This window comes from Triturus cristatus, chromosome 5_1 (genome assembly GCF_964204655.1).
Source record: "Triturus cristatus chromosome 5_1, aTriCri1.1, whole genome shotgun sequence".
NCBI lineage: Eukaryota > Metazoa > Chordata > Amphibia > Caudata > Salamandridae > Triturus > Triturus cristatus.
The window spans coordinates 815,080,197-815,094,140 of NC_140587.1; the positions used below are offsets into that span (position 1 = coordinate 815,080,197).

General features: G+C 50.8%; 1 protein-coding gene across 5 annotated transcripts in view; it reads left to right on the forward strand.

The window, feature by feature from the left end:
- The window catches only part of CEP192 (centrosomal protein 192), a 1,978,693-nt gene that overhangs the window by 311,925 nt on the left and 1,652,824 nt on the right, over positions 1-13,944 (forward strand). For 3 of the 5 annotated variants that reach the window (XM_085605862.1, XM_085605865.1, XM_085605863.1), the window contains exons 8-10: positions 1,163-1,309; positions 13,412-13,526; positions 13,609-13,781. In XM_085605862.1, coding sequence (XP_085461988.1) covers positions 1,163-1,309; positions 13,412-13,526; positions 13,609-13,781 — 435 coding nt within the window. The remainder of the gene's footprint in view (positions 1-1,162; positions 1,310-13,411; positions 13,527-13,608; positions 13,782-13,944) is intronic. The other 2 variants (XM_085605864.1, XM_085605866.1) reach the window with 1 other exon arrangement.

The following is a 13,944-nucleotide window of genomic DNA, read 5'->3' on the forward strand; positions in this document are numbered from 1 at the left end:
TGTGAGAGTTTGCAAGGTTGCCTGAATTAGAAGTTCTTCGATGGCTGTCTGAAATTTCGTTTTTCTATTTCTACTATAAATACATGAACTGTTCAGTGAATTGTTTCTTTGAGGAAACTAAAAGGTGTGGTGCACAGAAGTGCCCACAAAAAGGTACCTAACGGGAAATCGGTGCCCACTTTTGGAGATCCCAAATGCGGTTGAGTTCGATCTGGCCTAATAAATGTTATCTGTGTTCAGAATGACTCTGAAGACACTAACACCGCTCCTGTACGCCCTACTTCAAAGTGCTATTCAAACCCATAGCTATACATTATTAGGACACTGCTCTGCTGCAAGATAGGAACTAGTTGGATATGGTCAGTGAATCTTTATTTTGTGGGTCACCACCACCAGAAAACTATCAACACTCTTGTAAAGTGGGTATTTTGTCAAAGTTGTAAGAGCAGTTTTCTAGTGATGCTATGCGCCCAAGTGAGGCTTATCCTGTGCTGCCCTGGAAGTGCAGGCTGTTCACTGCCTGTGTGCTGGCTCCTGCAGTACTATGCTCATGTGCGCGTTTCTCTTCATATTCAGTGGCTGAAAATCATTGTTGTTTTCTCTTCCTTCAGTTCCTGTTTTCATTTTATACGTTGGTTCTTCAATGTACTTATTCACCTTAATAGAGACCTTTATAGCCTTACCCCTTAAAAGTGAGCCTTTTTGACATTCTGTTTGGTAACAAACTATTTATTGATCGATACCCTACTAGTGGGATTGAGAAAGAACGAGTTGTAGAGTAATCTGTTTATGTAAAAAAATTACTGAGTCATAATAGATTCTGACATAATCTGTGTACTTGAGGTGCACGTATCCTACTTTGGAGTTTTACTCTTAGCTGCACATAAATTTCAAGAAGGTCTACACTGTTAGTATATTATTTGTCATACTCTTGGTTTGTATTCAAATCCTGTCCCCTGATGCTTCTCGAGGTACATTTGTGTATGGATTGAAATAGTTAATTTTGATTAATCTTTTCTTGCAATTATTAAAAGCAGGAATAGTACAGATAAATGTTTTCCCCTTCACGTCCAATACTTATAGCACTTACAAGATGTATTTAAAGACAACTTCAAGCATACTTTTTTAATTTGATAGAAAATAAACATGTTTTATGATCTAGGATAACTTTCAGATGCTGTGTCTTCGTGTGGAAGCCACTGGTATGGAGTCTGACCCTGCCAGTGATGACGAAGTTGGGGAAAATACCCTAGAGCAAGTTCAGCAACCACTCTTGAGAAATCTATGTAGCAATTTTCCGAGGCTGTTGGTATGTAAATATTTTTGTTACAATAGGTTTGACAGTTTAAGAAAAATTATTTTAAGATGTTTTCCTAAATTACTCATCAATCCTATTTCTGAAATTGGACTGATGGTGTCAGCAGTTTGTGTTGTTCCTTTGGGTTTTTAAATGATTTTTAAAAGTTATTTTTGTTTTGCGTAACATTTTGGCGTCATGTGCTGTTCCTGAGCAGCATGCTCAGGAACATGTGCACTTATCGAAAAGTGCTCCTACAACAGTGTCCCTGTTAAATTTAATCTTTTTCATTGTCTGACATAATTTATCACGTATACAAGATATCTTTTACGCTGTGAGTAAGCAGTGGACGTGAACAGTAAATGCCCATCAGGGTAATAATCAAAGCCACTCTTTCCTAATGGTATTTGTTCTACATTACTCATAGGTCTTAAAAATTAAATATGGCTGAGAGGGATTCCTTTAATCCAGTCAATCAAGTACAAGTTTCATTGTTAGTCAAAAAGTTAAATTCTGCCTCTGCATGCAAGCTTACGATAACATGCTTAATTTGGACAGTCCCTCCTCCATAAAGAGTCAGCTTGCGGTGTCATTTAATGTCAGTTGTACTTGCCGCCTTTTTTTTTTTTTTTTTCTTTCCAAAACCTTTATTTGAAACAGTAGTTATGTACAATCATGGGCCTACAACCACAGAGGCCGGCCGCTAGTGTGCAGGAAGGAGAGGCAATACAGCGGACAAATGAGCAGCCTGCACCGAGTGCGACTAAACTGCCTACAACAAGACTCCATGCTACAAAAAGGCTTTGAATTAATATTTTACAAAACAAAACACACAAAAACAAAACCAAAACCAGGCATGAAAACTATATAGGCAGGAACTTGCTCTCCCACGGGGGGGGGGGGGGGGGGGGGGCAGCCTCCTCTCCGCAGCACTACATGCAGAAGCCAGTTTTGAGCTAGGCGGGAAGCAGGGCAGGGAAGCACACACGTGCCAATTCCAGGTGGGAACAGGAATGTCCGAGCTAGGGGGACAGGGCTACGTCAGGGGCAATCACCAGGGGGGGCGTGCATATGTCACCACGGTAGGAATTCCACGGACCCCACATCTTATTCCATTGTTTGGGTTTGCCTCTAGCAACATACACGGATTTCTCCCGGAACATGCACCAGTCCATGTTTTCTCTCCACTTCGACACCATAGGAGACCTACCCGAGCCCCACAGCTGCGCAATGTCTCTTTTAGCTATCATATTACCCAGAGTCACCCAACGCTCCTGGGCCGCGTCACAATCAGTCGGTTCCCACACATTCAACACACAGCGCCGCGCCTCCGGGAGTAAGGCCACACCAGTGACCTCCTCCATCACTGCATGCACCCTAGCCCAGAACCGGACAACCACTGGACATTCCCACAAAATATGCAGAAAAGTACCAAGCAGGCCACAGCCACGCCTACATAAACCATCGCTCGAATATCCCAGGCGAAGCAAGCGGGGACCGGTAACGTAGACCCTGTGTAGTATCTTTAACTGCACAAATCTGGGGCGGGCGGGAATGGCCACCTCTCTCGGCGAGGATACAGCCGCAACCCAATCCTTGTCATCCAACTCTAGGCCATCTGCGACCCATACTTCTCGCAGGCGGGTGAGGAGGTCAGCGCGAGCATTAATCATCTTTTTGTAGATCAGGGAAATGGTGCTATCGGGCAAGTAACCATCAAGTATACGGTCTTCCAGAGGGGAGGCCTCAGGGATAGCAGCTGGGTTCGGAAAGGCAGAGAGCAGGGCGTGGCGAATCTGCGCATAGCGAAAAAATTCCCTGTCGCTCAGGCTATATTCGGCCCGAAGGACATCGAACGTTTTAAAGGCGCCCTTCGCCCACAGATCCCCGACTCGGCTAATACCAATCGTGTCCCACTTCTCGAACCCCTTTGTGCGCCACAGCCCGCCCAAATCCTCAGAGGCATACAGCGGAGTCGCCCGAGTCAGGCAACCCTTCCAGCCCATAGCGGCAGTGGCGCCGTGCCACGCACGGACAGCGTTGTTCGTGGGGCCTGTGAGTTGAGCACGTCCCTTTTTGGAGTAAAGCATTCGATTGAAATCCCCACCCGGCAACAGTAGCTTGTCCATCTCATACGCGGGGTTCAAAGCCGGGCCATACGTCCCATGGTTCACTGCCACCAGCTGGGACGCCCAGTAATACAGTCTGATATCAGGAAGAGCTATGCCACCATCGTACCATGGAAGAGTCAGCTTAGGAAGGGCGATGCGTGGTCTCCCATCCCACACCAGCTGTCGCTGCAGGCTTTCCACCTCCCGAAAATATAGTGCAGGCACCACGTCCATCGTATTCTGTAGAGCATACAAAAACCGTGGCAGAGACATCATTTTAAATAATGCCGCTCTGCCCAGCGGCAATAACGGAAGCCTCCGCCACCGGACTACGTCCGCCCGAAGCCGCTGAAGCGGCGGCAGCAGGTTCAGAGAATAACGATCCGCTGAACTCAGGGAGACGTGGATGCCCAAATATTTAAATCCAGCCTGAGAGATTTGAATCGGACAGCCGTGAGGGAGAAGAGGGGGGTCGCCTACCAACACATACACACAGGACTTAGCCCAATTAATAACAAGCCCAGAATTGCGGCCGAAGGAGGTCAAGACATCGAACATCACCGTCAGTGATTTCCGCGGCGAGGTGAGGTAGAGCAAAATGTCATCCGTGTAGAGTGACACGCGATCTTCGAACGTCTGGGTCCACCGGATACCCGCCATAGAAGGCTCCCAACTCAGCCATGCCGCTAGGGGTTCCAGCGCAAGAGCGAAAAGAAGTGGGGACAAGGGACAACCCTGGCGGGTGCCCCTCCCGAGCACAAAGGGGGCAGACACCCTACCATTCACCACCACCTGCGCCAATGGCTCCACATACAACAATTTCACCCATTTAATGAATCCGGGTCCAAAACCAAACTTGGCCAGTGCTGCCCAAAGATACGACCACTCCAGCGTGTCGAACGCCATCGTGGCGTCCAAGGACGCCAAGACGGTGGGCTCCTGGATACAGTCGACCCTTGCGAGGACTCCATGCAGGCGCCGCAGGTTCAACGCAGTGTTGCGATGCGGAATAAAGCCAGACTGATCCGGATGAACCAGGTCTCCAATGACAGTAATCAGGCGATTCGCCAGGACCTTCGCAAGAATTTTGGGTTTGGCATTCAGGAGTGAGATAGGCCTATACGATGCGCAGCTGTCCCGAGGCTTCCCCTCTTTGTGGAGAACCACAATAGTTGCAAGCCGTTGGTCCAGTGACAGGGAGCCCACCCTAAGCGATGCATTAAACATCGCCCGGAGATGAGGCGCCAGTGCCTCAGGGCGAAGCTTGTATAACTCGATCGGCAGACCATTCGGGCCCAGAGCCTTTCCGGAGCGGAGTGCGCGAATCGCCAGTGCTATCATCATTCGTCAACGCCGCGTCCATCAAGTCTCTGTCGGAGATGGAGAGGCTTGGCAGCGTGATATCTTGTAACAATAGGCGAGAGTCGTCCTCCGGCCGATCCGAAACCGACGTATAGACGTCACACAGATGGTCTGCAAAGCAAGTGACAATCTCCCCGGGATCTGTGACCCGCTCACCGTCAGCACGCACAATCACCGGAACCACACGATTCACTCTTTCGCTCCTTTCCAGCCACGCAATCAGTTTACCAGCCTTGTCACCCACATCATACAAGCGCCCCTGCTGTTCCCGACTAGCGAGCTGCGCAGCATTAGTAACCAGTGCTCTGTAGTCCGACTGCTTAAGGCTAAGGGCATGAAGTTTCTCCCTCGTGATTCCCCGCCCAAGGTCCCCTTCCATGTTAGTTATGTCTGACTCTAGGCGCGCTACCTCTTAGTTTTTTCGCTTTTTAGCAAGGGAGATCAGGGATAGCGCCTGCCCACGAATCACCACCTTAAAGGCCTCCCACAATGTCAGACAACAATGTCTCAACGTGGAATTCAATGGAAGGACAAGTAATTAAAGGTGAGCTGTATGTTACAGTATCAGGGGAATGAATCCATACACAGAGGACAACAGGAGACCAAGTTAGTAGGAAAGATTGTATTTTCAACACATGATGAACATATTGCGTCATATGTACATATCATATAGGTTAAAAAAGCACTGCGTGACACTTAGTGAAAGTGTAACCGAAAAGATACTGTGCACAAGTGCTCGTGCAGTTTGTGACGGCGCAAGTGACACATAAAGTGGTATATACAGCGGTGAAACGGCGCAGCAAGAGAACAATGGTATTTTGAATATGCCAAAATTAGGGCATTTACACAGTAAATGTATGGGAATTCAAAGGACAGTAAAGCAAATGCCCATGTTTGTAAATGCGCCAACAGTAACGCTGTTGAAGTCGACGGCGTTTCGGCCCGTGACAATCAAGGCCATCATCAGGACTGGTTACACATATTTTGAACAGTGCTAGGGTAAAGAAAAACAATTCTCAAAAACTGGACCAAAATGAAGAAAAAGGGGGACAGATGTGCAGATGGTGGTGAACACGGCGACGTGTAGTGGCCGTGGGTACGGGTCTAATGTATGGCCATGGGCCAAGGAGCAGTGATCGGACGAAAGGTGAGCGCGAGAACGGGTATCACAGCGGCGCGCGAGTCGAGTGAAGCGTGCCCGAGTGGGCAAAGGTAGAGTGAAAAGGGACTGGGGCCAAGAAATGGTGAGCTATGTGGTAGAATAACTGACGGATAGAGCGGAAGAGAAATCGCACAGGTGGATGGTAACAGGGATGCAAGGGAGTGCCACAGTGAAAGAAACGTGAGGACGGAAGGGCACTGACGAGAGTTTTATGAGGTCAGTGCTTCCGGGTCACGAGGAGCGTCCACCAATCAACGGAAAGAAGACGGAGGCAAGCAGCGCGCTGATGGGTGCTGGCGATTGATAGGCTGGGGGGTGCTAAAAGGGGAGTGAAGCGGAACATTTAGAAATGAAAACATTGTGGTCAATTCAATGGACCCAGAGCAAGCCAGATAAGGCCAATAGCAATATTTCTAAATGTTATTCCTTTACTCTTCTTTTCCTCACTCGAGCGACACACGCGTCTTTGCGGGTTATCACCAACGGTTGCCATGACTCCTTCTCCGATCCATTGGTGGCCTTTCCGCTTCACTCCCCTTTTAGCACCCCCCAGCCTATCAATCGCCAGCACCCATCAGCGCGCTGCTTGCCTCCGTCTTCTTTCCGTTGATTGGTGGACGCTCCTCGTGACCCGGAAGCACTGACCTCATAAAACTCTCGTCAGTGCCCTTCCGTCCTCACTCTCTGCCTGATTCGTACCGGCACGCCCTTCCTAACGGACCCCTCCTCGGTGATTCACTCGCCTCGGCTAAATGTAAGTACATTCTGCCCGCATCCTTTCTCCCCGGAATGCGTCCATCAGCCCCGTCTCTAAATCCCCCTCCTTTCTTTCCAGCTTCCTTATTGATTGATCTCCGTCCCCCTCCTGACGTAAGTGGCTCCCTTATTCCCTTCTTTCCCACTGTTCTCTCCCCCTTGCCTTTTCCTCACCCCTTGTCCCTTGTCCCCTTTCAGCCTGAATTTCCACGGACCCTTCTCACATTACGTGGTCCAGCGTTGCCGTTTCATTCGGCTCGTCCTTTTAGAATAAGTAAGTGGTTTGCCGCTCCTATCTCTTCTACTGTCTGTCCTACCTGTTCTTTTCCTCACCTCCTTTTTCTCCCCCGTCCAGTTTGGACTCCCCCGGACCCGTCTGACTCCTCCTTGCCGATTCACCGGGCTCGCCCCTTCCACGCGAGTAAGTTTCTTTTCCTTTGCTTTACCCCTTGTCACTCCCTGTTTCTTTCACTGTGGCACTCCCTTGCATCCCTGTTACCATCCACCTGTGCGATTTCTCTTCCGCTCTATCCGTTAGTTATTCTACCACATAGCTCACCATTTCTTGGCCCCAGTCCCTATTCACTCTACCTTTGCCCACTCGGGCACGCTTCACTCGACTCGCGCGCCGCTGTGATACCCGTTCTCGCGCTCACCTTTCGTCCTCTCACTGCTCCTTGGCCCATGGCCATACATTAGACCCGTACCCACGGCCACTACACGTCGCCGTGTTCACCACCATCTGCACATCTGTCCCCCTTTTTCTTCATTTTGGTCCAGTTTTTGAGAATTGTTTTTCTTTACCCTAGCACTGTTCAAAATATGTGTAACCAGTCCTGATGATGGCCTTGATTGTCACGGGCCGAAACGCCGTCGACTTCAACAGCGTTACTGTTGGCGCATTTACAAACATGGGCATTTGCTTTACTGTCCTTTGAATTCCCATACATTTACTGTGTAAATGCCCTAATTTTGGCATATTCAAAATACCATTGTTCTCTTGCTGCGCCGTTTCACCGCTGTATATACCACTTTATGTGTCACTTGCGCCGTCACAAACTGCACGAGCACTTGTGCACAGTATCTTTTCGGTTACACTTTCACTAAGTGTCACGCAGTGCTTTTTTAACCTATATGATATGTACATATGACGCAATATGTTCATCATGTGTTGAAAATACAATCTTTCCTACTAACTTGGTCTCCTGTTGTCCTCTGTGTATGGATTCATTCCCCTGATACTGTAACATACAGCTCACCTTTAATTACTTGTCCTTCCATTGAATTCCACGTTGAGACATTGTTTTTATTTATTTATTTATTTATTTTTTTTGAAAAACCTTTATTGACGTTTCAATCACTTACACGTATGGGCCTACAACCCCCCGGGGCCGGCCGCTAAGCAATCGGAACAATAAAAGCACATGTAAACACAGGCGGCACCTCGGAGAGCAAAGTCTACAATACAGTATAGTCCGGCCAATGAGCCGCTCAGGTAGGACACCAGGAGAGAAAGGGTTTTTCATTTTATAATAAAACAAAACAGTAGGATCAGGTGCCAAACAGTTTCCCAACAGCGATAAGGGGCAAGGATAAGAGACGCAAGCAGCAAGCAGCAATACATTGAATCAATGGCGCAGACACGGGAAAGTACGGATGGGGAGAAATATCAAAGATAGTTGCGCCTACAGGTCCCCGTACCTAAAGCCCAGCGAACCCCCCGGAAACTGTGGCACACATTAAGAGCAAGCGATTCACAATAAGAGAGGTGTACCGCGCTGATCCCAGAAAAACAAGCAAAAAGGAGGCCATGGAAAAAGAGATAAAGACTAAAGAGTCCCCTCCCCCATCCCCCCACCCTGCACCTCTGCGAATGAGTATGGCCCCACCCCCCAGCAGTGTGCCTGTCGCCCTGGAACTAGACCCGAAATATAGAAGAGACAGGGAAAAAGGAGTAAGAAAGAGCCCCCCCAGACGGGGGGGCGGAGGGAATGTAATAAACTGGAGGAGGGCCTTCAAAACATACCCCCGGCTTCTCCCTCCCGCACGGTGAAGTCTCCCCACAGCAAACAATTAGCAGCACCAGGTTGATCATATCAAAAAAGGAGGGGGGGAGTGGGGAGCATTATGCACCAACTATGCGAATAACCATGAGAGCACGCAACCATGAGTCCGCCTGTCTACTAGGTGACCACTCCCGAAGGATCAGCCTCAGCCTTGACCGCTCTTTGCGATTCTGCCCATGCCTGCCCCTCGACCCAGCACCATGTCCGATGTCCCAAGGTACAGGAGTGTCCAAAAACAGTCGGGAAGCGACGCACACAGGTGGGGTGGAAGTCTCTGAGCATCAGCACGGACCGCTTCATGGGGGGGCGTCTTTTCCAGTACCGCCCCAGGATCTGCACTGCACACAAGGACCAGACAGGCTGAAGCAGTCAAATGAGACACACGTTGCTGGAATCGTCCCTGGGCCGCCGGAGATTGCGCACGGGACAAGGCCACCATCTTCCGCTCAGGTCCAATACCTCCGGAGCAGATCAAGCCCACAGTTAGCCGACCACACGGTAGCATACTGTCCGGAGTGTCCGGCTGTACACTAATCGCGGGGGGGGCCGCAACATCTTCCTCCTGTGTGCAGTGTGGAAAGCCACTGTGTACTTGTGGACCAGCATGCCGCCACTGTCCCAACGCTGATACCACACCATCTAGCTTCCTCCCCAGGACCCCGGCGCCATGAGCCAAGGAGTAATGAAGGGCACCAAGGGCCTCCAGGAGGTCGCCGTACCCCAGAGCAGCTCTCTCCGATCGCTCTGCCACACTCCCGACCGTCACACACCCCCAGTCCCGCTGCGTCCCAGCGGACAGGATGGTAGGCTGCATAGTGACAAAATGGCCGCTGGGAAGGCCCGACTCGTATTGGGGCCAGGACCCCGGGACCAACGCCTCAAGGTCCACGTCGCTGAAGACAGGGATCCTGGGGGAGGAACAGATTCAACCGTTGCGCGGTCACGGGCAATAGTCGTCTCCGCCACGGACCAGCTCCCGCAAAAAGCCGGGAGCAGCCCGCAAGGATCAGGCCGAACCAGGGACGGCGTCCGGGCAGCTCACCGTCAAAGGCAGGGGCAAACACCACAAAATCCGAGAATTGCACACCCGGGCATGTCCTCGGTCCGCAGCGCTCAGCAGGGGGGGAGCGACCACAGCAAAATGCAGGCCAAAGGGAGCACCACTCCGGCGGACCGACTCCACCCAGTCACCACAGGCCGCTGTTGTTAAACTGCCGCCCGGCCAAGGCGTCCACCCGAGGTCCCGGCTTCGGGACCGCACGGGCCGCAAAGTTCAATCGCTGATTTCTCCGGCGGTACTGCAGTCAGAAACCTCAGGGTCACACAATCGGTTGCCACTTTCGTTTACGAACACGATCTCGTAGCGCAGAATAAGGATCTCATGCAGGATATCCGTGCGGGATACGGAGGTTCACGGAGCCGGGAATCTACGCTGCCGTCCCGGTCGCCATCTTGGCTCCTCCCCGTTGAGACATTGTTGTTTGATATTATGTACTGCCCCAGTCTCACTGTGGTTTATGGGCTACCTCCTGTGGTCTGATACTTCCCACAATGTCAGGGCTGACGCGACGGAACCCTGGTTTTCCGTGAAAAACCGGTCTAGGGACTTCACCAATTGGGTGCGAACTGTGGGTGTCACGGAGATACCAGGGGTTAATCGGTGCCACCCTCCCCCCAGCCCCCGCGGCAATATCCAAACGGAGCAGTACCGGGGAGTGATCTGAGATGCCACGAGCAAGATGTTTAACGTCTCCAATCAGGTGGGGCTTGGGCGGCCGGCATCAGTACATAATCCAATCTAGACAGGGAGCCATGGGCCCCAGAGTGAAACGTAAATTGAGCCAACCCCGGGTGCATCGTTCGCCAACAGTCAACCAGTCCCATAGTATCAATGAAGCCACCCAACCAAGAATGCGCCCCAGGGAGGTCTCTGGGCGGGTGACGATCCTCTCTACCGGACACAACAGAGTTAAAATCCCTACCAACCAGCAACAGGCCCTCAGGGAGCCCAAGCAGTAGGCCTCCCAAATCTGCGTAGGTGGTAGTCTGCAACCCAGGGGGGATGTAAACTGAAACCAAAACTAAAGTTCTACCCTCCCACCAGCCAACCAGCACGACGTAACGCCCCCGGTCATCGTGTTTCACCTCATCAATTTCCAGCGGGTGAGAGGCTCGGACCAGAATGCCTACCCCTCTGGACCCAGTAGTAAAGCCAGAATGGGCCACCAACCGATACCCCCGTCTATTCAAAGCCTGACAAGAGTTGCCCACCAAATGCGTCTCTTGCAAGAAGACGATATCAGGAGAGAGACGTTTCAAATATTGTAACACCACCCCTCGCTTCACACGATCCCCCAAACCATTGACATTCCACGCTAAGACATGCAGCCCCCTACCCCCCATCCCAACCACAGCGATCCCCCCACGAGAGCAAAAAACAGAACATCGATCACCTGGTTTAAAACTAACCTGAAACAACAACAACCCCCCCCCCCACCACCCCCCCCAACTCTCATAACACCCCCCCCCCCCCACCCTGCACCCCTGCACTAGAACATCTAGCCACCCCAACTCGCAGTGTGCCTGTCGCCCCGACATAACCCTAGTCTACGAAAAGAAAGAAAACTCCCCCGGAGGAGGAAGAGTCTCACCAGGTACCCCGCAGCCCCCAAACACAGAAGGAAGGGCAATACAGTCCCATGTATTAGGGCACCCCCGACCAGAGTCAGAGTTCAACACATGATTGACCAGGGACAATAGTTCAGTAGTTCACGGGTGCTCCGCCGAGCCGCCCCCGCCATCCTCGGTCCGCTCATCTCCCCCGCGTCGACGGGGCAATGTATCAATCCATTCCTCCACCGCATCAGGCCGGTCAAAAAAGTGGGTTCGGTCCTCCCATTCAACCCGAAGCTTGGCCGGAAAAAGCATGGCGTACTTCAGGCCCATGTCCCTTAAACGCCGTTTCACAGTCAGAAACCCCATGCGCTGTTTTTGGACCATCTGAGTAAAATCAGGATAAAAGCTAACGTCAACATTCTCATACTTCAGCGGGCCATTGACGCGGGAGGTCTGTAGGATGGAGTCACGGTCCCTAAAGTTAAAGATCCTGGCGATGATGGGACGTGGTGGGACCCCCGGCTTCGGTCGACCCCCCCCGGAACTCTGTGGGCCCGCTCCACCATGAAGTATTTACTGAGGCCCTTCGGCGCGAGGTGGTTCAGGATCAATTCCTCCACAAACAGATCCACCGACCCATCCTCCGACCTCTCCGACACACCTACAATGCGCACGTTGTTTCGTTGTGCCCGACCCTCAAAATCCTCCAACCGTTTGACCGAGAGGTCCGTGAGGGCCCGCAGACTGTGTAGCTCCGTCTGCATATCAGTAACATCTTTCGTGAGGCCCGAGGTCGTGAGAGCAAGTGAGTTGACCCTGTCGCTGGTTTTCGAAAGGTCTGCTCTGAGTAGGTTGACATCAATTGCGACAGTGTCCAGCTTGTGGGCCAGAGAGTCAAACCGCTGGCCAACCGATTGCTTCATGGCGTCGATGGCACCCATGACATCGTGAAGTGTCAGCTCCGCCGAGGATGACGGTCCCTCTCGAGCCACCTCTGTGGGCCCACTCGGACCAGGAGACCCCTTCTGATGGGCATACCGATCCATGTTATTTGTTTGCACATAGCCACCTCTCCGGTTAGCCTTGGGCCTCAGCTTGTCACCGTCTATTCGGGCCGCTATTCCACGACAGGGGAAATCCGCCACCGGGTGCCCGTATATTGCAGTGGTTCTCTGGGGGGGGGGCACTCCGTAGTCAGTGGTAGACAGCTCCCACCACCGATCGCGACAGCCGGCCCCTGGGCTGCTCAGATGTGTAGCCTCCACCGGCCCCCGCCCTCCGCGGCACTGAGGAGAGTCAAAAGTGAAAGTGAAACCCGGGGTGCACGGGTCAGCACGAAGCTCCGAATCCGTTGTTGTTCAATTGGGGCACTGGGAAGTTGCCAACCCCCAGCCTGGGGCAGCGCCGCGGAGTAGGCCCCTCTCCCAAAAGTCGAAAAAGTAGACTTCCCAAAGTCCGATTTGGATTTTGAAAACCGGGGTGTCTTCAGCGTAGGTTCACCCGTAGTATTCCTTCAAAAGATCAGGATGAAATCCAGGATAATCGTGGGAGGCTGCGTGAGTCTCGGGAGCTCTGTGCCTACGCGTCCATCATGGTTGCGCGCTAGGCTCCTCCTCTGTACTTGCCTTCTTAACTCGCTCTGTATTTTTTACATAGTCTGTTATCATTTGTCAGTTGTATACGGAGCTAGAGAAGTATCTTTGCCAGTTGTGACTAAGTATTTTTAGTTCAAAGTCTATTTCCCAGTTGCTTTCAAATTTTTTTGTTGTTGACGTGTGAACAAGTATCTGTAGTTGCAATTCTGAAAAATCCCTGATGATGTCTTCTGGACATTCTTGTGTGCCATCGATCCATGTGCATGGCCGTCTGCATCCCCGGGCATTTATTTTTCTTGTTAAAGCACATTTTTGTCTCTTTGCCAATTGTAGCAACATTTCAAGAAATTGGCAATGAAGGCTATGCCTGTGACTTTAAAGTCTGTTACTGCAGGTGTCGTTTTATGTATTAAAAAATGTAACTGTTGTGGACATTTCATGAGCAGGTGGCTGAAGATTACAGGAACAGCTTCAGGCCTTGTCTGGAAGGTGGCAACTCCGATGAAGATTCTAAATTCCAAAAGTCAGCTCAAGGTCAGGTCATCACTTCCTCTCAGACTGGTATGTCAATAATTGAATACTTGTAGAATTCTTAAAATTGATTGTTGATCATGTTTTTAATGAACTGCTCTGCTTTTTATAGTTAGCTCTGATGTTGGTGGAGAAGGAAACCATGGAAGTGAAGACGACAGACGAGTGTCTGTTCTACATTCGTTTTTCACTAATGCCAGAGAGTCCAGATTATCGAAATCTGGACTTATTGAAAGAAATGTAGCTGGAGAAGAACACGAAAATCTTATTCAACCTTTAATACAGGTCAGATTTTTTTCTTGGCTATGTATGGAAACGTTTAAATTAGTAGCAAAAATAGCCCTCATTTCTGATGATTTCTTATACCTGTGGATTCCTTGCCTTTTTAATATCCCAGTTGTGGGACTGAACCTGAAGTTCATGTTTCTGTTCGCGCCCCCCCCCCCCC